Source organism: Cloeon dipterum, chromosome 4 (genome assembly GCF_949628265.1).
Source record: "Cloeon dipterum chromosome 4, ieCloDipt1.1, whole genome shotgun sequence".
Classification (NCBI taxonomy): Eukaryota; Metazoa; Arthropoda; class Insecta; order Ephemeroptera; family Baetidae; genus Cloeon; species Cloeon dipterum.
This window is the reverse complement of record NC_088789.1, coordinates 9,566,215-9,588,681: the sequence shown is the minus strand read 5'-3', so window position 1 is coordinate 9,588,681 and position 22,467 is coordinate 9,566,215. Positions and strand designations below refer to the sequence as shown.

Below are 22,467 nucleotides of genomic sequence, written 5' to 3'. Positions count from 1 at the left end.
ACTAAATAAATTCAATAAAAATAAAATTGCAGGAAGAGCGATTTAATGATTTGACTAACATGGCTGAAGAGCTAGTGAAAGAAAAATACCACGGCTGTGAACAAATTGTGGAAAAGGAGCAAGAGGTTATGAAAAGATGGAAAGAACTTCTTGACCTCTTGGACAAACACAAAACGTCCCTGGCAACCATGTCGTGGCTTATGTCTACTTTACGGGAGATTGATACATTAATTGGAACTATCGATGAACTAGCAGCTAGCTTCCAGAGCAATGATGTTGGGAATCATTTGATTGCTGTAGAAGACCTTTTGCAGATTCACGCCCTCAGCGAGCTCCAAGTCAACTCCATCGGTGAAGCTCAAAGGAAACTGCACAGGCAATCGCAGAATTTCCTCAACTCTGGCCACAAGGAAGCGCCAGTTCTGCAGAAACAACTGAAACAGTTTGATGCGGCGTACACACGACTCCAGGAGCAAATGGCTCAGAGGAGGACCCGTCTTGAAGACGCCAGGACTTTCTTTCAATTCATTCAAGACCACGAAGAAGAAGAGGGGTGGATTATTGAGAAGGGTAGAATTTGCCAGGCAGAGGTGACTGCCAAGGACCTGCGAGCTGTCCTCAGCCTGCAGCAAAAACACAAAGCCCTGCAGGCTGAACTGAAAGCCAGGAGGCCTAAATCTGAGCAGTTGGTTTCGGCTGGCAAAAGATTGGTCGCTGACAAGCATCCAATGAGCTCAGAAATTGTTTCAAGGACAGAAGCACTACATGAGTTGTGGAGCAACTTAGAGCAGCTTGCTGCCTTAAAAAGTGCCAAATTGGAGGACGCAGCCAAAGCATACCAGTTTTACGCTGATGCAAACGAAGCTGAGTCATGGTTGAAAGAAAGGCAGGCGCTGGTTGAATCAAGGGACTTGGGCCAAGATGAGCCAAGTGCTCAAGCACTGCTTCAGAGACACAAAGACCTTGAGGGAGAACTTAGCTCCTATCAGGGTGATGTTGACACTCTCAATGCTCAGGCTGATGCTCTTTTAAGCGCAGGGATCACAAAATTAGAGGTTAATAAGATAAAATAGTAAAAAACTAAAAGTTAATCAATTCTTGATTTAGCTGTTGATGCCAAGTGAAATGGAGCCTGAGAAAATCGTAGAAGAGTGGACTCAAGAAGTGAGAACTGTGCCACAAGAGGTCTGGGTGGAGGAAGAGATTGAGAAAGTCGAGCCCAAGACTATCATTGAGCAACGTTCAGTACCTCAAGTAAAAGCCTTGTACCCATTCAGTGGTCAGGGAATGTCCATGGTCAAAGGAGAAGTAAGAGTTTTAGCGAATTTATCTAATGTGCAAATTCTAAATTGATGTTTTCAGCTGATGTTTCTTCTGGAGAAAACAAACAGTGACTGGTGGCATGTGCGCAGAGCTGGAGGTCAAGATGGATTTGTACCAGCGAATTATGTTCAGGAGGTCGAACCTAAAGTCATTCAGGTTCAAGTAAGACGGCCTGAAAAAGTAAAAGTGAAGCAAAAGGTCAAGAAAATTCAAATGGTCCAGCAGACTGTGCCTGTGAGAAAGCAAGTCAAGCAGCCTCGTAAGTTGGATAAATTAAAATATGTAGATTCAAATCATACTTAACTAACGTCGCATTCAAACAGCTCGTCCCAAAAGACGGTCGTCAGTTGAAGACGCAGGTGTTGAAAAGAGACAGAAAAAGATCAATGACACTTACGACAACCTCAAAGAGCAAGCCAAAAGGCGGAGAACGTTGCTTGAAGATGCCATTAGACTGTATGGATTCTACAGAGAGTGCGACTCTTTTGAGAAGTGGATGAAGGATTGCGAGAAAATGCTCAAGAGTGAAGAGCCATCAGATAATGTGGATGCTGCCCGAAGGCAATATGAGAAGTTCCTCACAGACATGAGTGCCAGCGGTCGCAGGCTAGAAGACATTGACAAGGCTGTCAAGGAATTTGCAGCTCAAGGCCACAACAGTTTGGCTGAAATCAAAGCACGGCAAAGGCAGATCCATTCATTGTGGGACCATCTGAACAAGCTTAGAGCTGAGCGTGAGAAGAGTTTAGAAGGAGCATCCAGCGTAGAGCTCTTCAGGTTGGCTTCATTCAATTTTTATCGATATTCATAATCATTGCTAATCGTTTTGTATTTTAGGCGTACTTGCGAGGAAGCCAAAGACTGGATGGTTGAGAAAATGACTCAGCTAGACTCTGATGAGCTAGGTCCGGATCTGAAAACTGTTCAGGCTCTGCAGAGGCGTCATGGCAACCTTGAACGAGAGCTGGCGCCAGTGCAGGACAAGGTCGAGCGAGTCAACCTTTTAGCGGCCTCTGTTAAAAATAACTACCCTAACGAGAAGGACAATGTTAACGCCAAACAAAAAGAAATCCAAAACCTCTGGGAGAAGGTCAAGACAAAGGCGTTAGAGAGGCGCACTCGCCTAGAAGATGCTGTTGGTCAGCAGATTTTCATCAACAGTTCCAAGAGTCTGCTTGGCTGGCTCAGTGGCGTAAGTAAACTAATATGACTTAAAACTAATTTATATTTAAATACTGGTGCATAATATTGTAGACCAAAGAGAAGCTGAAAGCAGAGGAACCCGCCAAGGATGTTCAGACTGCTCAAAATTTGATAAAGGAGCACAAAGATATGATGGACGATATTCAAGCTCACAAGGATGAGTTTGTTGAGGTTTGCAAGTTGGGAAGGCAGCTCATGGCAAGACCGAATAGCGAGAGGGCTTTAATTCAGGACTACATTGCCAGACTGAATGAAGGTCTTTCTGGAGTTCAAGATGATTGGGCTGCAAAGCAAACTCGACTTGAGCAAGGGCTGGCATTGGCCCAGTTTAACAGAGAGGCTGACCAGATTGACGCCAACACGAAAAGCCATGAAGAGTTCCTTAAGTTTCCTCAACTTGGAGGAAACATTGATGATGTTGAGGCTTTGCTGAGGCAACATGAGGACTTTGAAAACAAATTGACTGCCCAAGAGGAACGTCTCAAAAATTTTGTTACTTCAGCAGAAAAACTGGTATTTTAAAAGAAAAAAAATATATATAATTCTTTTTATATTTCTTAATTGATTTACAGGTTGATGGAAACCATTATGACAAGGATTACATCAAAAACAGAAAAGATGCAGTAATAGCCAGACGAGCGAAAGTCAAACAACTTGCCAATGAGAGGAGGGAAGCTCTATTGGCATCCAGGAGGTTCCAGCAGTTCTCTGGCGACGCTGACGAGCTCCGTGGTTGGCTAAAGGACAAGCTCAAGACCGCAACAGACGAAAACTTCCGAGAGTTAGCTAACTTGGAACGCAAGCTTCAAAAGCACGAGGCGTTTGAAAGGGAACTCCGCTCCAACCACAATCGCATTAGAGACCTTAAGAAAACAGGGGATGCCTTGATTTCGGAAAAGAACTACAGATCTGCCGATGTTAAGGATGTTCTTTCAGAGCTTAATCAAAAGTGGGACGAACTGACAAAGATCTCGGCAGACAAGGGACGCAAGTTAAGACAAGCAGCTGCCCAGCACAGTTACAATAGAACTCTTGAAGACGCCAAAACTCATTTAGACAAGATTGAAAGTAGCCTGTGTTCGCAAGAACTAGGCACTGATCTACGAAGCTGCAAGGAGTTGCTGAAGAAACACCAGGCGGTGGAGACTGAAATATCTCAATGGGAAGGAAAGCTTGCTGAAGTGAGCAATTTGGGACAAGAAATGGCCCACGAAGGTCATTTTGATGCTGACAACATTTTGAAAGCAAGCAAAAAATGCGCAAGCAGACTAGAAGCGCTAAAGGAGCCCGCCAAAAAGCGCAGACAAGAGCTAGAAGAAAGTCTCAAATACCACAAATTCAAGTTTGAACTTGATGCTGAGAGACAGTGGATTCAGGAGCATTTGGCTTCGGCAAACGCGCAACCCTCTGTCGGAAGTCTGTATGAAGCTCAGAGTGCACACAAGAAGCACGCAAAGTTGACTGCTGAAGTGTCAGGTCATGGCCCCCACATTGAGAAGACCTTGGCCTCTGGAGCTGTTCTATCTCAACAGCCTCATCCCGAAGCAGCCAAAGTTGGAGAGCTTTGCGCTGAACTATCTTCTTTGTGGGGGAAGCTTAATGAGCAAACAGTCAAGCGCGGCCGTGAACTGGATTTGGCCCTGAAAGCCCAGCAGTACTTGTTTGAGGTGCAAGAGGTCGAAAATTGGCTATCTGAAAAGGCCGACATGCTAGGCTCCACGGACTTTGGCCGGGACAGAGATGCCACAACCAAGCTACTCACAAAACATAAAGCTTTGGAGCTGCAGCTAGACTCATATGATGGTATCATCAACGAAATGTCAAGAACCGCCGGTGCCATGGTCTCAGCAAATCACCCAGACTCTAAAATTTTAAAGGAGAGGCAAGCTGCGCTAACTAGGCAGCTGCAACTTTTGATGAAGCAAGCCAGAGCGAGACAAAGCAAGTTGGTGGAATCTTTGTGTGTCCATGAGTACTTTGCGGAAAGCGCGGAGTTTGAGCAATATGTTAGAGACAATGAGCAAAATGCTCTCTCTGAAGACTACGGATCAGATTATGAACACTTGCTGGTAATTTATTTTTTTAATAGCTCATGGTTTATTTAATCTATTTATTGAAATTTTCAGCTCCTGCAAGCTCGATTTGATGATTTCCGACACCGCATTCAGGGAGGCGCTGAAAGATTTAAGTTCTGTGAAGAACTTGCTCGCAAACTGAAACTGGCTGAAGGTCCTGTGGCTACTGATGTAGAAAACAAGCAAACGCAACTAAGGTAATACCAAATATTCTTATAATTAAAAAAACATTTACTGACTCCACTTCAGCGATGCATGGAGCCGTCTCCTATCTTTGATTGAAACAAGAGAGCAGAAATTGGCTGCAGCTGGCGAGATTCATAGATTCCACCGAGATGTGGCTGAAGCGCTAGCCAGAATCCAGGAAAAATCAGCAGCAATTCCTGAAGATAAAGGAAAGGACTTGAATTCCGTTTTGGCCCTCATCAGGAGGCATGAAGGCTTTGAGAACGACCTTGTTGCTTTGGAGGCACAGCTCCAAGTGCTTGTTGAAGACGCGGCTCGACTAACTGCTCTCTATCCTGGAAGCAACGCCAAACACATTTCTGACCAGCAAGCAATTGTCATCGAATCATGGAACGATTTGCAGAACCAGAGTTTGGCTCGTAGAGAAGAACTTGGAGCCGCATGTGACCTACAAAGGTTCCTCACTCAAGCTCGCTCTCTTATGGGATGGTCCACTGGACTTCGTGCCACTTTGCTGGCTGAAGAACGAGTGAGTGATGCTGCTGGAGCTCAGTCCCTTAAAGGTGAGAATTCTATAATACAACTTTATATGGCAAGAAATTTAATTCGTAAAATCCTCTAGCACAACATGAAGCAATCAAGTCTGAAATTGAGGCCAGGGAAGAAAACTTCAGGGCAATAGTAGAAACTGGAGAAGCCCTTGCTCAAGGTGGACATAGTCAAGCTCAAGAAATCCAAGATAGGCTTCAAGCCCTACTCGAGGAACGCCAAAAGCTACACACAGCGTGGCAGCAAAAGAAGGTGTATCTTGATCAGCTCATTGACCTCCACTTCTTCCTCAGAGATGCAAAGCAACTTGAAACTCTGAGCTCAGCCCAAGAGGTATTTCTTGTTAGATGAAAAGAAGCCCGATACTAATATTATTCTGACATTCAGGTGGCACTCCAAAGCTCCGAAACTGATGGCTCAGTAGAAGAAGTATCTAGTGCTGCAAAGAAACATGAAGCGTTTGAGAAACTGCTTGCAGCTCAGGAAGATAAATTTGCGTCATTGAACGACCACTGCCAGAAACTCACTGCACAGAATCACTTTGACAGTGAAAACATTGGCAGCCGGCTCAATACTGTTTTGGCTAAAAGGGAGAAAGTTAAGGATCTTAGTGCCGACAAAAAGCTCAGGCTCCAAGAGGCTCTACTTCACGCCCAATTTGTCAGAGATGCTAATGAGGTAAGGGAATCCTTATATAATTTACTATTCTTTTAAATTCCGTTTCCCAATTTTTACAGGCTGAAACTTGGATTGCTGAAAAAATGAAGGCTCTTGAAACTCAGGCCAACTTGACACAAGTGCCTGATCTAGAGACTAAAATCAAGAGACTGCAAAAACACCAAGCGTTCCAATCTGAGCTTAAGCAGCATCAAACGCAGATTAATTCTATTACAAATAATGGTATAATTTTCAGTTCCTCGCAGATTTTTTTTCTTAACTTGAAAATTTTAGCCAATACTTTGATGCAAAGAAAACACAAGCATGCCAGAGATGTGAGAGCCCAGCTGGATGGCCTGCTTAGCAAGTGGAAAGCTCTCTTGCAAGAGGCAGCCAACCAAGGTAGAGGCCTTGAAGAAGCGCAGGACATTCTGGAATTCAATCTCCAGAGTGACAAGATTGAGGCCTGGATAAGAGACAAGGTTTGTTTTTTTATTTTCACATTAGTTCCTCAGCTAATGATTTGCATCGCAGGAGTTGCTAGTGAGCGCACAAGACACTGGCAGGGATTACGAACACTGTGCTTCACTGCAGCGGAGACTAGATGACGTCGACTCTGGCATGAAGATGGATGATGAACGACTCAAGAATGTCAGCCAGCTTGCAGATAAGATCGTTGCCCAAGGCGCCTCACAAACCACACCCATCAAACAACGAAAAGACCAGCTTATCGCCAAGTATGATTCCCCTTTATATATTAAAGCCCATTGCATTGTATTTATTTAATAATTTACATCCCTAGAAAAATAAATTTGCCTCAATGTTAATCATTTTTTATGTATCAGGTGGAAGGGTCTTCAAGGAGCCCTTGGTCAGTTCCGATCAAGACTCAGTGACGCTCTGGAAGTGCACGCTCTTGCCAGAGACGTTGCTGACACAGTGGCACGAATCAATGAAAAATCCGCCCTGCTCAGTCTGAGTTCCTCCACCGCAGACACCGCTTCACTGCAGGCAACCGAGTTGAGAAAGAGAAAGCACCAGGCACTGCTCAGAGATGTCTCTGCGATTGAGGCAAAGAAGAAGGAACATGAAAGCGAGGGGCGAAGACTGTCCAATAAGTTCCCTGAACATGCAGGCACAGTTCGAACACACCTTTCCACGCTAGAGTCTGCTTGGGAGGAACTGCAGTCTAAGCTGAGCGAGAGCCAGTCGCAACTTGAGGCAGCATTGACCAAGCACCAGTTCCACTCTCAGCTGAGGGATCTGGAAGCTTGGGCCGCACACATGGCCAAAGACTTTGACACTGATGAACTCCCACAAAACACTGCTACCGCTGAGAACTTATTGCAGCAACACAATGACAGAAAGGTAAAATTTCGCGCAATTTTTATTTTTTATCTAGCGCATTACTAGTGTTAAAATGAAATAAAATAAAAATCAAATTTTTTAGGCTGAAATTGATGGCCGCCAAGAAGCGTTCCGCAGTCTGCGAGAGTTTGGCCAAAAGCTTGGAATTGATGAAGAACTGCCGCATATTGAAGAAGTCCGCCTCAGCTTGAGCTCTGCTTGGGAAGCACGGCGGCTGAGATTGCAGGAAGCTCTTCAACTGCAGAAGTTCAAGGAAATGGCTGAACATGCCGAATCTTGGCTCGCCAGCAAAGAAGCCTTTTTGGCCTATGACGATCTTGGGGACTCACTCGCTAGTGTTGAGGCACTCCTCAGAAAACATGAGGCGTTTGAGAAAACTCTGATCGCGCAGGTGGCCAAAGTCTCTGAACTAGAAAAACTTGCGAGAGACATGAGCACTGCTAGCCACTTTGACTCAGATGCTGTGCAGCAGAGAGTCCAAACTGTTTGCAAGAGGAGAGAAAAATTGTGTGAAGCTGCAGCACTAAGGAAGAAACGACTCCTAGAGTCTAAAGACTTGCAGATGTTCCTTAGAAGTTTGTATGAAGTCGACAGTTGGCTCAACCAGAAGTTGCAGGTTGCGGGCGATGGAAATTACCTTGACCAGGTCAACTTGACCAGCAAGATACAAAGACACCAAGCGTTTGAAGCAGAGCTTGCTGCCAACAAAGATGGTTTAGCTTCAGTTTCAAGAGAGGGAGAGGCACTGGTGGCTCAGGGCCATTTCGCCTCAATGGAAATTCAGAGTCAGCTGGCGGAATTGGACGCCAAGTGGAGACGCCTCTTAGCAGAATCAGAGCTGAAGCGAACTCGACTGAGAGAGGCTTATCAGGTACTGGTTCTGAAGCTGCAATTTTCATCCCCTTATTCAATGATTTAATCACAATTTTAGGCTTTGTTATTTGGCCGCTCACTTGGTGAGCTTGAAACATGGCTGGAAGATTTTGAAGTACAGCTGCAGAGTGAAGACCATGGAAGTGATCTTAGTGCAGTCAACGCACTGGTGAGAAAGCATGCTGCCCTCACCCAAGACTACTGGGCCAAAAGCAATGACCTGGCTGAATTGAAAGCCAACCCCCAGCACGCTGCCTTGCTAAGAGACAGTCATGTGGCAGAAAATTTGACTGGAAGAGTTGAAGCTCTAAATTCAAGGTATGACACCTCTATCAAACTTTTATATTATCTAGTTATAATCCAAATTATACATAGATTCACTGCGCTCCAAGACTCGCTGCAAATAAGGAAAGAAAACTTGGATGACTCACAGTCTCTACATCAGCTTTTGAGAGATATTGATGAACAAATTGTTTGGCTGAATGAAAAGACGCCCCTGGCGTCTTCAGAGGAGCTTGGTTCAAGCTTGGACGAAGTGAAGGCTCTTCAAAGAAAGCATCAAGTAAGAATTTGAAATAAAATTTTTAAACACTCTTAAATTGTAATTTCCCAGGCATTGGATGCTGAGGTTGCATTCAGGGAACAATTGATTAGAGGAATGGCCTCTCGTGGCCAATCCCTTGTCAAAGGTGGTCACTTTGCCAGCCCGCAGATTGAAAAGGCAGTCTCCATTCTGCAAGACGGACTAAACCAGCTTAAGGATGCTGCTAGTTTGAGGAAACTTAGACTTCAGGACGCACTGGAAGCCCAAATGGTGAGAAATTTCTGCTGAGACAATTTTTTTACCTGTTAATTAAATTATCTCCTTCAGTTCTACTCAAGAGCCTCTGAGGTTGAGCAATGGGTCAAAGAAAAATTGCCCCTCGCGACTTCAGCTGACCTGGGTAAAGACGAGGATGCTGTCGATTCAAATCTTAAGAAGTTGGAAGCCTTACTTAGAGACATCCATGAATACACTGATTCTGTCAACAATTTGGACAAGCTTGGAGTTGCTCTACTTGAAAGAAATCATTTTGATGAAGATAACATCAAGCTGCGAACACAGCAGATTCAGAACAAATTCGAGGATTTGAGAAACAAAGCTGTGCAAAGACAGAAACTTCTTGAATCTGCCAAGGTGGCCCATCAGTTCCTTAGGGAAGCTAATGACTTGGAGGAGTTCTTGAATGAACAAATGCAAATTGCTGCCTCGGAGGAGTATGGCAATGACATCGAGCATGTAGAGCTGCTCATCCAAAAGTTTGAATCCTTCCTTTCAAACCTGCATGCCGAAGAGGCTAGAGTTGCATCTTTAAAGTATGATTGCTTGATCGGTCTTTAATAAAATTCTGATCTTAAATTTATTTTCACAGCAACGCTGCCAAGAAAGGACTCTCAAAGTCTGCCAATAATGCTGATCGTGCCAAAGTTGAAGCTAAGCTTGACGAAGTTTTGACTCTTTACCAGGATTTGAAGGAACTCGCAGCTGCCCGCCAGGAAGCATTGGCTGGCGCTAAACAAGTTCATATCTTTGATCGGACAGCCGATGAGACCATTGCATGGGCCCAGGAGAAGACATCTGCCATGTATGCCGAAGGCTATGGCCATGACCTTGAGTCAATCCAAGCTCTGGTGCGGAAACATCAAGGATACGAAAGGGACATGGAGGCGTTGAAATCGCAAGTTGACACGGTCAACACTGAGGCCTCTAGGTTAAGTGCACTCTTCCCTGACGCCAAAGAGCACATTGATGCCAAAAAAGAAGAGCTGAACGACGCGTTCATTGAACTTCAGACAGAGGCAAAGCTCCGCTGTGAAAAACTGCAACAGGCTGAAAAACTCCAAGCCTATTTCGATGAATACAGAGACCTAATGTAATATGCGTTAGGGTAGCTATGATATAGAACTTAACACCGTGGATTTTAGGGCATGGATCAATGAAATGATGGCAAAGATTACCTCGCCAGACCTTGCCAGTGATGTCCCAGGAGCCGAGTTGCTTATTTCTAGGCACGAGGAATACCAGCAAGAAATGGGATCTAGAAATGACGCTTTTGCTGACTTCATTGACACTGGAAATAAGCTAATTGAACAAGTAAGTTATATTTTATTTATTTGAATAATGTTTGCTCAATTTAACTAATTTGACTTGCAACCAATAAGGATTTTGGGGTGAGGTTTATTTACTGTACCTCTCTGTAATGTAGAGTTAACCAATAATTTGTTTTTGAAGATAATAATCTCTTTTTATTTTAGGGACATTTCCTCTCAAGTGAGATCAGAGAAAGACTGTCAGTTTTGGAGTCAAGGAGGAAATTGTTGACAGAAACCTGGGCCAGGCGCAAGTACATTTATGATCAGAATTTGGACACACAGGTAAAGTGGAACCGCTTTATGCTAATTTGGGCTGAATCTGATGTAAACGTCTTATTAGATATTCAAACGGGATGCAGAAGTGTGCGAATCATGGCTTAACGCTCGTGAGCCTGTCCTTAATGACCCTGACCTAGGAGAATCTATTCCTGAAGTGGAAGAACTTATTAGAAAGCATGAAGACTTTGAGAAAACTGTTGAGGCTCAAGAGGAAAAATTCAATGCGCTCAGAAGGATTACTTTGGTAAGTTTAGATATTTTCTACTCAATTTTACTTTTTTTTCATTGATTGATTCATTAACAAATACAGTTGGAGCAAGAATTTACCAAGCAGAAAGAGGCAGAAGAGGAAGCGAAAAAGGCAGAGAAAGAACGGGCTGAGAAGGAACGACAAGAGTCGAGAAAGAGGGCTGAAATCCAGAAAATCACAGAACAGAGAAGGAAAGAAGACGATAGGAGACGCGCTCAAGAAATGCGAAATGGTCAAGATCACTATCCACCTGTCATTAATGAGCCAAGGTGAAAAATATAACTAAAAGCCCATTCAGTTGCTAATTTTCATTTTCACACAGCCAAGAGTCCAGTGGATTTGGCTTGAGCAAGAGTGGCAGCTTCACTCAACTGTTCAACCAACGCAGGGCTACAGGTATGTTTCTGCTGCTTATTTTTATCAATCTACAAAACTCAATTTCTCATTACTTCCATTTCCATCTCCTCTCTTTCTCGCATGGACTCTCACTTCAACTTTCTTGCTCTTGCTAGATTTTGGTCTTGGTTTAGAGCCTCATTCTCGGTTTGAATTTCGCTATCGGTTCGGGTCTGACCGAGTCAAACCGTCTTCAGGTACTAACACATCTCATCTTATTTGCACTAACACTGCTTTTCTAAATTTTGCTGCTTGAATTTATTTCAGATGTTTTATTTTTCCTTTGAGCCTAGCATTTTTCTAACTCACCTTTTTACAGATATCAAGCGAGCAGAGAGTATGAAAGTAGAGAAGAAGGCTACCCCAGTGCGCAGAGTTCCCAGTTTCACCACCAGAAGAAGGACACAGAGCTTCAGGAGACCAGGGGCTGTTGATAGCCCTGGACCAGGACCGGAAAACTTGCCACCTGTTGAGATCCGTGGCATATTGGACAGAAAACACGAACTCATGAGCGGTGGCAAGAGAGCTGCTATTCGGTCATGGAAGTCCTTCTACACAGGTATTTCCTTAATTTATTTTGGCAATCTAAAATTAACGACCATCCTTTTGAACAGTGTTATGCGGCCAACTGCTTTGCTTCTTCAAGGACTTGGATGACTTTGTCCAGAGCAAAGCAGCCGCTTCGCCCATAATCATCTACAAGGCAAAGTGTGACAAGGCAGAAGACTACACCAAGAAAAAGCATGTATTTAGGCTGAGTGGTGCTGATGGTTCCGAATACCTGTTCCTTGCCAGCACTCAAAGCGAAATGGAGGACTGGATCAACAAAATCAATTTCCACGCAGAGCTGCCGCCTAATTTACAACTCCTCAGCTATGAAGAGTCTGGAAAGGTAAAAATAATATTGGAAAATAACAAGGTATCTAAATATTTTCAAAATCCAGTCTCCTGGTGGGCGCCGCATGTCGGTGGACTCTCAACAAAGTGCCGCTACCACTGGAGACGCAAGCAGCTCTGAAGATGAGGTCGATCACCACCACTTACAGCAATCGTCAAGCAACAATCTTCATCCTCCATCACACAGACTGCAGCCACCATCAGAGAAGCCCCCTGTGCCTCCAAGGGGCCCGTCGACGCAAAGAAGCTCAGGTGAATGGTCCCAACGAAGCACACTCCCAGCGTCTTACAGGCCAGGTAGAATCTTAAAATCTCCCCATCGCCATGTGCTCTATGATGCTTTTGCCACTTTACAGATGGTAGCTACGCTCCTGAACCATCGCCAAGGTCGTCGCTCAATTCCAGTCATGACGATGTGTGGTTGAGGAAAGAGGAAGGAGGTTTGTCTTATTCTTAAAATTGTGTTCCGAACTGTGCTTGTGTCTAAAAAACAACGCGTTATGTTTTTCATCAAATCTTCTTGTTGAGGGAAATTTTTGTTCTCCACAGGGTTTCAATATTACTCATCCCATCGTAACGTTTCTCATTATCATGACTATCGCAGTGAGTGGCCGAATTCTTTTTAAAGGCCAGCAGCAGTTAATGTCAAAACGCTTTTTATGTTATAATTATTGTTTTATAGAGTTAGTGCTTGTTTGCTTTGTATGTGCTTCATTCTCCATTATTCTTTGTAGCATTTGCACCACCTTTGCCATCATCTTTGCCTCCACCTCCTGCCAGTCGTCAGCCTTACCAGGCAGCCTACAACGGTGAGCTCTCAGTACAAAATGGAATTTAGGTGTCAATCATATTTTTAACCCCAATGTTTGCTCGCGTGCAATAATTTGTTTGGTATTTGTTTCTTGTATTTTATGTGTTCTGGAATTGCAATGAAAATATACTGATTTCGTAACTATTCCAGTGTACGGAAATCTCCCCCAAGGCCGCCCCACCAGTGTACCTGCCTTTCCACCCAACCTGAACATCCCAGGCCAAAGTTCTTCGAGAACATCTGTGTCTGAATATCCGCCTTCTGAAAATGGAGACTCGTCAGGCAAAAAGTCGGAAAAGAAGCAAAACGTTCTGTCGAGCTTATTCCGGAAGAAAAAGGCAACTCACCTCTAAGAATGGATACCTCTTAATTATTTCTGTTTTGATTCAGTCATTCTACAATCACTTGATTAGCTCACATCTCTCATTTATATAGGTATAAATAAAATACAGTATTTCTATATTCAGTATCACACACCAAGAACTAGCTTTTGTGTACTATAATTTAATAAAAGTATGGAGAAGAATTCGTTTTCTGTCTAACAAGTAACGAATCGTCGAGAGTCGAATTGCATGCTTTGTGTTTACATAAAATATAATAAGCTACTACTGAAATGTATTATTACCTATAGAAAGTGTTTAATTTATTGTTAAAGAAACTCCCTATTGTTTGCTTAAATTTTAGTGGCCATATTTTCCATTATATATGTTCTTGACTACGTTCTTTATAATTGTATGTAGTAATTCAGAATGAATCTTTTCCTCATTCAAGGGTAGTTGGGATCAAATAAATTTAGTAGACCCCACCAGAAATTTTACAAGGGACCCAATGTGTAAAAGTTTTACAGTGTACTTGAGCATAACACATTATATTCACTGGAAATAAATTGCATATTATATACATACAGATTGCACTGCTTTCATTTGAATACACTCGCATAAAATGGTATAATCAAGCTGTTGATATTGAAAACATTGTGCAATAGTTGAAATATTAAATTCAACTAAAAATATTTGTTGATAAGGTACATTTACCTGTAAAGTTATTACATAACTTTGAAGTATGCGGTGTGGTTATGGTGATCAAAATTTCTTATATTCGGAATATGCTAGTACCTCCACAATTATGTTACTGTGATGAAAATAATATTTTCTTGGACCTCAATTTAATTAAAACACTATCTAGTAGGCATTATAAATATTTATATTTACTTTCAAAAAAGCTGGAGTGTTTCAGCAAATTTTTCAGCGTGAGTTATGTTTAATGCAGCTCACTTTAATGTCTTTGAGATATTAATAAATCTATTTCAGTTTTTATATATATGGTATTTATATCAGTTTGCCCATTTTGTGCATTGTTTTCTTTCAACCACATTTGATTTATTTTCTCCTTTAAAATGCACTATCTGTCGGTCTAATAATAATAATTCATTATATTTTGATTTAAACATATCGGCGTATTCAATAAATAATATATTTCGTGTATTTCCACTAAATCTTAAAAAACAAAAAAGTTGGAAAATTTTATTGGAGTTTATGTTGGTAAATTAATTTTGGAAATTTTAATACAATTTAAAAAAAAACTGTTGGGTGTTAGAAGTGCAACACAACAACTGTAAATTCATTATTGATCGGTAGCCCATATTTGTAAGAACAACTACATATGTATGTATATTATAGATTCGATTAGACCCCCAATATTATAGAAAAGTAAAATTGAAAGTTAGAAAAAGTTAATGTTTATGTTGCAATAAGTTATATTATATATATTTATTCTTATATTATATTCACTTTAATATAACCGAATATAACCTATATAACCATTATTTCAAATCTTCCACTCAAGTACATCCAACATATTTTTTACTTTCAAGAAACATATATGGAAACTATTATTAGAACATGAGCAATCAAAGAATTACTCACGAAATTTCAGATATTGAAAAATAAACCTGAAAATAAATAAGCCGAAAAGAGCTAGGACACTGTCAATTTGTATATACATACTCTAAAATTGTACGGATAGGAACGAAATTTAATTAATAATTAATTACTAATTAATTTATGTTCCTAATCATATTTAATTTTGTTTAATTTGAGCAGTTAGCAAAAAAATAAGTAAATAAATATCCGATATCGATGTTTTCATCAATCTAATAATATTATTTATACATATTCCCAAAAATATTTATCACGAAAATAAAATCCACGAAAAAGTCCCGCCTAGGTCCCGCCAATGAAATCGAGTGGCAAGTTAGTGAATCCTCCAGCAGCGCGATGTCGTTGCAATCGCGAATTCGTGCGCGGCGCAGCAGTCCAGCGGTGTTGTGTTTGCGCGACGTCTGACTGCGAGTCGAGCTGTTGAGGAAAGGAAGGTTTATTTTTTCAAGAGAGCACACACAGCAGAGAATTCTGTTCGGCCGAGAGGAGTGAGTCAGCCATGTTAACCTGATGCCTGACTATTATGTGCATCGGCAGAGATAAGTGCGAGTGAATTTGATAACCGACCGTTCCGCGAACAGCGAGGACATCAATTCTTAGTGCAGTGTCCAAAATTTGCAGCCGCCAGAATAATGGATACCGACAACCTGAGTTGGGGCACCGAGCTCTGGGTGAGTACACACATACCGATACCAACCTACCAAAACACTAGACGCGGGGTCGGAGGCCGGGGTGGGGTTGGTCGCGTACGTATCACGTGCAGGGTGGCCCTGAAAAAGGCGCCATCAGGTGCTGTGGCCGTTGCCAAGTGTCTCCTGGACAAGCAGGGAACCACTCCCTTGTTTGGTCACACTGCTAAGGTGCTGCTCCGAGGAAGATAATAATTTGCTTTGCACACACCGGACGTCATTTTTGTAATTTTGTTTGGTAACGAGGTGTTTATTTATCATCACAATCGACCTGTCATGCAGGTTAAATGGCCCAATTTTAATTCAACCTTGAAATTTTAAGAAAATAAACCAACAGAACCTAAATTTGCTGATAGAGGATAGACCATTAAAGAAAATTAATTTAAGCAGCTAATTTCTATTCAATTACATAAGCATCAAATTGTTGGCTTCTTTTTAAAGCATGCATAATATTTCGCAATAGAATTCTATTTACATTATGTTTGAAAGTTGATTAATTGAATACACAACAAAGAGTTTACCGAGTTTACTCATAAGTCTCAAAACTACACGACTACATGAATATATTTTAGAAGTTAGTTTTCCGTGTTTAATATCATCTGTAGATTATTTCGAAATAAAACGAGCTTGTTCGACTCATTGCTCGATTGGATTCGATCTCTGTGCAATTGTAATGACCACTTTACTGACATTACGGAGATCAGCTGTGACGTAAGCCGATGACGATTCGCTTCGCATTTACGGCTGTATCCTTGTAGAATATTAATTTTCATTTCCAATTTTTCATCCACCGCACTGACAATTTCCCTCGTAGATTTGTTTTTCCGGACAGAAAAATTGCGCCTTCGCGTGACTTTCGTTCTCCACTTGGAACTATTTTTTTCAATCAAATAACCCATGGCAAAAGTCACTCAATTCAAACGAGCAAAAACACGCTCTTCTTAGCTTTTTACCGGTTAGTTTTTTTTAACCCGCGGGTGAAATATTTCGTTAGTGCGCGGCAGAAGGTTTCAATAAGAAAGGCATAAAGAAACGACGCCGCGCTTGGCTTGTTCTCTCTAAACCCCTGAGCAATTCGACCGACGAGCGCGAGTGGCCCTGAAAAGACGCCAACGAAAGGTTGTGCGGCCGCCGTCTGCCTGCCTGACTGTACCTGAGTGATGCGGTGAGCTCGCAGGCATTCCACCCTGGCAACGGTCAAAACGACACGGAATTTTTTTAGAAATTTGCCTCATATTTTTTTGTATGGAGCAAATTTTCTTCTTTATTTTCGGACCAAGACTTGCGCAATGATGTTACACCTTTTAACGTGCAGAACAAAGACCAGGTCTGCAGGGGAAGAGCTCTTTTGTTGCCGACATGTCAGATTTGAGACAGAATTTCAGCAGTGGACGTGATTTATATCCAGCTTAAATGTTACACAAAGGACATTTGTGGGATTATTTTTACTAGCTTCCAAAGGAAAATCCATCTCTAGGAGTTGTCAAACGCTCAACATGCCACACATAAAATACTCAAGTTACTCAACAAACAGTTTGCCATTGTTAGAATGAAGTAATTCAGAATATTTTTAGGAGTGGAATAAAGGCCTTTTCTAATTGAGAGCAAAATTGTTAATCGTTTGTTTACATAGACTCAAGTGGCATTTCCCTAAATCGCGAGCCATGAAAAGGCGGCGAATGGAATTTAGCGGGCCATAAATTTTCTGCCAGTTGCCGATGCATATTTTACTCGAATCCAGCCGCTGTTGGTGTTCCGAGAAGCGAAACTGGAGCAGGTGCGAGTAAAGCGCGCCGGAAGTGGACGGATGAGAATGCTGTGCATTCGCGTGGCCGACGGATCGATCTACGAAAAATGTGCACACGCGAATGCAAATGCTGAAGTATGTATTCGATTATTCAGGTCATTCGCATGACCGACAAGAAAACCAACTGCTTTTAAGAAATTAATTTAATTTCTCATTTTAATATACGTTTGATAAATAGTGTTCTAGTTACCAAAAAACAAAACACATAAATATCTTTATTTTTCTCAAAAATATTTTCAGAGCTGAATATTTTATATTGATTATTTTCAAATGATACGTTAACATGTATCATAATTTTACAAAAATAATGAGACTTTATTATAACCTGTCAAGCATAACAGGAAAAGAAGCAGCGTAAATAACTAGTATCAGTATAATGAACTTGAACGGAGAATGCCTTGCGCAAGCACTTACTTAGCTTTTCAACCTTTTCCAAACTGCAAGCATTTCTCAATTCTCGCTTGATAATATGCGAAATGCTTTCAAAGTGTTACATTTATTTATAAACACTCGCAATTCGCTTTGAATACAATAATCGTGAGCGCGGCTCGTGTGTTTGCGCACGAAAGCGAAGGAGACGAGTTGGTTGCAAAACGAAGCATTTTCTCACATAGCACAATGGCCAGACTTGAGTTTTCTTTTTCTACTTACTTGGCCAGTCCTGCTGGGGAGCAGTGCAAGTTGCGGAGACGAAAAACGAGAACGTCGAGCCGCGATCAAAATTCTCCGCAAGCACCGCCGACATTGCAGAATCCGCCGCTTCATTTTCCAAGAGTAGCGCTGCGCATTCGCCTTCTCAAAGCGCAAGCGACGATGGTTAATGGAGAATTGCACGATTGGAAAATCGAGGTGACACGCCTTTCCTGTTTCAAACTAAAGTAGCTTGCTGAGGATGTTGATAATGACTTGCAACACCCGGAAATCACTATATTTTTACTATTTTTATTGAAATAAAATCATTGTTTGATTTGTGCTCCACCAGTTAACCTCTTGGTATTGTGAAAAATGGACGAACAAGAGATCAACGGGCAGATCCAACTCAATAGATACAAGCGTTGGAAAAACGCAAAAGTTACACTTATGAAGGAAAAGCAAGAACAACTGTCCTCAACATTGACACGCCGCAGAGCCACTTCAAGCTCATTAAAGACGGACAAAATTCAACATGAATATATGGTAAGGGTTGCTTCACCTGGGTTTGTGACCTTTGGTTTCAAATAGCTGAAGGCGCACATAAGCTCTTGAAAAAATATAGTTGTTCCAATAATTTTCAATAGTAAATGTTTATCTTTTTGTATTTTACGTTGAGCTATTCTCCCTTGGAGACAGTACAAGGACGCTGGTTTCTTGTCAATCGCTTCTAGCGGTTTGTTTTAACTTAACTGTTGTTTGTTAGTTAATAATCGAAAATATTGATTGTGCCCAACCTGTGATTATTGACTTAAGACAATGCGACTGTGTCAGTTCTCATCAGAGCAGTTAAATGAGCGTTTCACAATTCACTTTCAAATTATGAAATTGAGCACTCCGTAGGTGCACATTTAAAATTTATTGATTTTACATTGCACGTTTTTCCCGCGGTGGCAAAAGTATTTCACTCGCGCGCTATCAACAAATCTGACTTGAAGCGTGTGGGAAAATACGACTCGCAGTCGCAGATTCTCACAAACCAATTTCACCCAATAAATTAAGTGGCTCGTGAATTAATTTCCTACTGTGCCTTTCGGAACTGATCAACATCGGAAGAAGACTTGGCTCGCTGGAGGCCCCCAGCTATGAACTAACGCTCGTTTAATTTCGGGATTGCGTCACTCTCGGCAGGCTTCATCCTATGCATTGTTTACCGCAAAGGCAAAGGCCGGATTTTCTTCTGCGTCAAAATAAGTCGTAACAGGGAAGTAATTGCGGAAATTCGGAAATGTTGGTGCGCGCCTGTTTCCTATTTGTGGTTTTTCGAAGGAAGGCATTTGTAAGTGCGTATGTGATATCGCAATTTTTCCATTTTTGCTTTTAAAATAATCATGATCAATGTTTTAGCTTCAAAATTTTTAGAAAATTTCATTCAGTTTTAACTGCATCACTCCAACTCTTAAACAGAATTTCAATTTCTAAATCGTTTCCGTTGTAATTGAAGAAAAATTATCATAGGCAGTTTTTTCGCTATAATTCTATAGACTCGAGTGGAACTTATTTCTCAAAAGTCGAAAGAGGCTGATATGAAGGAATTAAGCGCCATTAAACACAGTTTACTCTCCCTCTTGGGAAAATGCTTGACAAGTCTTGAACTAATTTGTAGACTTAAGCTTGTTATTCGCATTATTTGAATTTTCATCCCATGCTAAGCGCGTAACCAGACTCGACGTTTGATCTTGACAGAGCTGCTGAAATTGCAGAGGAAGTGAGCATTTATATATATGCACCTCTCATTGTACGACTGCAAATGTCATTGAGGAATGCCTTTGCTATCGCGTTTCTCGGTTAGAAGCTGCACGCCTTGTTCTCAGGCTTCGATATGTAAATGCTAAGGCCGTGCAATTACAATGGTATCAACTGCTGCTCGCTCCCGGAATTCCTGCGAACTGCCCTCGATTATTTACAAGCTGTTCATTGTTTCGAATTTGTACGATTGATAAACCATGTGAAAATTTAAGTTTAGCGTTTACAGGCCAATAATCGAAGAAAATACTAAAATTCTCTCTTCGTTCATGCTCACAAGAGCGAGCTTGATAAAAATTCCATCTTTTTATTGCAACGCAAACAAGCGCGCATATAAGTTTTACGAGTCACATCAGATATTCACACTGTTGTTGTCGTGTACCGGGCCACACGTTCAGCGACGTCCTTGTCCTGAGTGCTTTTTATGCCCTCGAGCGGCGTAAAGCCGTAAGGTGCTTGGGCTGGCGCAGAAAAGAGGCATCTGAATAAATGAACGAGTGATGACGGAGCACATTATCTGTATCTAATGTTTCGCCTGTCAATATTGGCATCGTGGCGATAAAGGAAGAGCCGGCCCCACTCTGGTCGGAGCAACAGCTGCTCATGGTGCAAACGGTACCAGGTAGCGAGTGCATCCCCGCCTAAAAAAAATGAGTCAGAGAGGGTGTGGCACCCCGAGGTAAGAAGACGCGAGGGGTGCTCCCGACGTGAGTCACCACCCCCGCAAGGACCTGCCTCAACGGCCCGCGCAGACCAAAATAGAGCGAATTGAACGAGCCGTCGTGCAGTTTGTGAGAGCAATTGAGTTTTATTTGCCTCGCCGCTCCAATAGTTTCGTAATAACGGGCTCTGGTGGTCAGATGGAGTATGTTAGCCTTGCAATTGCTCGGTCGGGAACTGTTATTTTATGATTAAAAACAGAATATGAGGATCGTATTTCAGCCCGGGTCAAGGGGATGTATAGTATGCACTTGAATATCCTCTTGCCATCGTGATGATGCGAACCTTCCTTCATGACGACTTGAGGACTTGTTACAGTAGAATTTTGCTGTAAAAATTATGCGAGGATGTACTTCTTTGGGTCTTTTTTTCAGATAAAAAAGTGATGTGATGGTGGTTAGAAAGTAAATTATTGAATCAATACTAAAAATGACAAACTTATTATGAATTATTTTCTATTCAAGGCGATCGATATGATAACATAAGTCGAAAATATTTACCAATCACACATATGAATATCTGTGAGAAATCTATTTATCTTAAAAAAAATGATCTATCTCTTTTCAAATGTCATTGTTTTCGCTTGATTGATATGTAGTTCATTTTAATAGGTTCCATTCGCTAAAATACCTTGAAAAATAACTTCAGTAGCTACATGAATGATGAAAATGTAACGTTGGCAAAAGCTAACGAGAAAAATAATCTTCATTTCGTCTTAAGCCCTTTGTTAAATAAGCAAATGAAATCATAGTAGCCTATGACACGCGAGGCCGCATTTAGTGGCGTTTGGGGGGTGCGTTTCATTTTCGGCGCGCACCTCGGTGCATCTTATCGATCCGAATGCATTTCTTGCCTCGTCTTACTCTCCCCGGCTACGGTTTCATGACTCACGCACGCACCCACACATTGCCGCTGTTTTTTCACCCCTGAATCGCGGTGCGTGTGATACTGTACGGGGGTGGAAGGTCGCAATTTCGGTTGCCCCTCAGTCTTGAATTCTTGATGGACTTGCCAACACGTCGGCGGCATGTGCTCGTGGTTTGCCGAAATTCTCTTCCTCGCGGTGAGTTGTGCATGAGTAACAATTTCAACCAGCCATTTTCGGCCGCCATTGTGCCACCACCCGGCCGGCTCTTGTTCAATTGTTGACGGCTACTTGCGAAAATGAGCATTATTCGTTTGTAGTACCTGAACAAAGATATTAATCGATTCGCGAAACCTGAATTGTTTTTTTTTCATTTGTTTTGCGCAAAGAGACAATAACCAAACAAAATCTATTATTCTGTCAGCTGTTTCAAAGCTTTAGCAACCGTCGATTGTTCCTGATTGCCACTCGCTTGGATTCAATTTATCTTTGTCGCGCGGTGGCTGCCGGATTCGAGAGTGCGTAGTTTCCTCGAGTGACGAGCAATTACGCAGCCGAACAAGTGTGGCTGTGAAATGCAAAGAGACATGACTCACTCTCGATATCAGGGCAGGTGCTCGTTCACGAGATAATCCGCTCTGTGGCGGGAGATAATCCGCTCTGTGGCGGCGTTTGTTTCGCTCAAAACCAATGAGATAAATATGATCCCACGTATGTGCGTTTTACACCGCGGACCTTTTGGGTTAAAAATTAAGGTTTAACGAAATGGGCGTGGCGCGTGAGAATGCATCTCAATAACAGGTTATTAAATTATAATTATTGGCAGGCGGGCGGGCGTGTGAACGCAGCTGTGTATGAAAATCGATTTTGTTTCTCCACACTCAGGCTCAAAAATCAATACTCGCGTTGTGAACTGGACACACTCCAAGCCATGATATTCAAAGCTGGATAGTCATTTGCACGCATGTTCAAACGATGACTGTGCACGTTTGAATAATTTAATCTGTTAT

At 42.0% G+C, this 22,467-nt stretch overlaps 2 protein-coding genes across 8 annotated transcripts in view; both read left to right on the top strand.

The window, feature by feature from the left end:
* kst (spectrin beta chain, non-erythrocytic 5 kst) overlaps positions 1 to 13,908 on the top strand; it is a 36,195-nt gene extending 22,287 nt beyond the window's left edge. For 3 of the 6 annotated variants that reach the window (XM_065489492.1, XM_065489487.1, XM_065489486.1), the window contains exons 11-43: positions 33 to 1,055; positions 1,108 to 1,308; positions 1,363 to 1,582; positions 1,647 to 2,100; positions 2,161 to 2,515; positions 2,578 to 3,039; positions 3,099 to 4,595; positions 4,653 to 4,798; positions 4,851 to 5,350; positions 5,410 to 5,669; positions 5,724 to 6,014; positions 6,074 to 6,236; positions 6,288 to 6,475; positions 6,528 to 6,730; positions 6,839 to 7,361; positions 7,444 to 8,232; positions 8,293 to 8,552; positions 8,610 to 8,796; positions 8,848 to 9,048; positions 9,106 to 9,590; positions 9,647 to 10,147; positions 10,200 to 10,368; positions 10,530 to 10,649; positions 10,708 to 10,890; positions 10,957 to 11,165; positions 11,219 to 11,292; positions 11,409 to 11,489; positions 11,612 to 11,851; positions 11,907 to 12,184; positions 12,237 to 12,486; positions 12,546 to 12,629; positions 12,924 to 12,998; positions 13,151 to 13,908. In XM_065489492.1, the coding sequence (XP_065345564.1) occupies positions 33 to 1,055; positions 1,108 to 1,308; positions 1,363 to 1,582; positions 1,647 to 2,100; positions 2,161 to 2,515; positions 2,578 to 3,039; positions 3,099 to 4,595; positions 4,653 to 4,798; positions 4,851 to 5,350; positions 5,410 to 5,669; positions 5,724 to 6,014; positions 6,074 to 6,236; positions 6,288 to 6,475; positions 6,528 to 6,730; positions 6,839 to 7,361; positions 7,444 to 8,232; positions 8,293 to 8,552; positions 8,610 to 8,796; positions 8,848 to 9,048; positions 9,106 to 9,590; positions 9,647 to 10,147; positions 10,200 to 10,368; positions 10,530 to 10,649; positions 10,708 to 10,890; positions 10,957 to 11,165; positions 11,219 to 11,292; positions 11,409 to 11,489; positions 11,612 to 11,851; positions 11,907 to 12,184; positions 12,237 to 12,486; positions 12,546 to 12,629; positions 12,924 to 12,998; positions 13,151 to 13,353 (10,875 nt within the window). In that variant the 3' untranslated portion in view covers positions 13,354 to 13,908. Of the gene's footprint in view, positions 1 to 32; positions 1,056 to 1,107; positions 1,309 to 1,362; positions 1,583 to 1,646; positions 2,101 to 2,160; positions 2,516 to 2,577; positions 3,040 to 3,098; positions 4,596 to 4,652; positions 4,799 to 4,850; positions 5,351 to 5,409; positions 5,670 to 5,723; positions 6,015 to 6,073; positions 6,237 to 6,287; positions 6,476 to 6,527; positions 6,731 to 6,838; positions 7,362 to 7,443; positions 8,233 to 8,292; positions 8,553 to 8,609; positions 8,797 to 8,847; positions 9,049 to 9,105; positions 9,591 to 9,646; positions 10,148 to 10,199; positions 10,369 to 10,529; positions 10,650 to 10,707; positions 10,891 to 10,956; positions 11,166 to 11,218; positions 11,293 to 11,408; positions 11,490 to 11,611; positions 11,852 to 11,906; positions 12,185 to 12,236; positions 12,487 to 12,545; positions 12,630 to 12,738; positions 12,793 to 12,923; positions 12,999 to 13,150 lie in introns of all 6 variants that reach the window. The other 3 variants (XM_065489488.1, XM_065489491.1, XM_065489489.1) reach the window with 3 other exon arrangements.
* Positions 13,909 to 15,343: 1,435 nt separating this feature from the next.
* Cip4 (formin-binding protein 1-like Cip4) overlaps positions 15,344 to 22,467 on the top strand; it is a 34,571-nt gene continuing 27,447 nt past the window's right edge. Inside the window, exon 1 of one of the 2 annotated variants that reach the window (XM_065488650.1) lies at positions 15,344 to 15,611. In XM_065488650.1, coding sequence (XP_065344722.1) covers positions 15,573 to 15,611 — 39 coding nt within the window. In that variant the 5' untranslated portion in view covers positions 15,344 to 15,572. Of the gene's footprint in view, positions 15,612 to 21,604; positions 21,656 to 22,467 lie in introns of those variants that run through there. The other variant, XM_065488652.1, reaches the window with a different exon arrangement.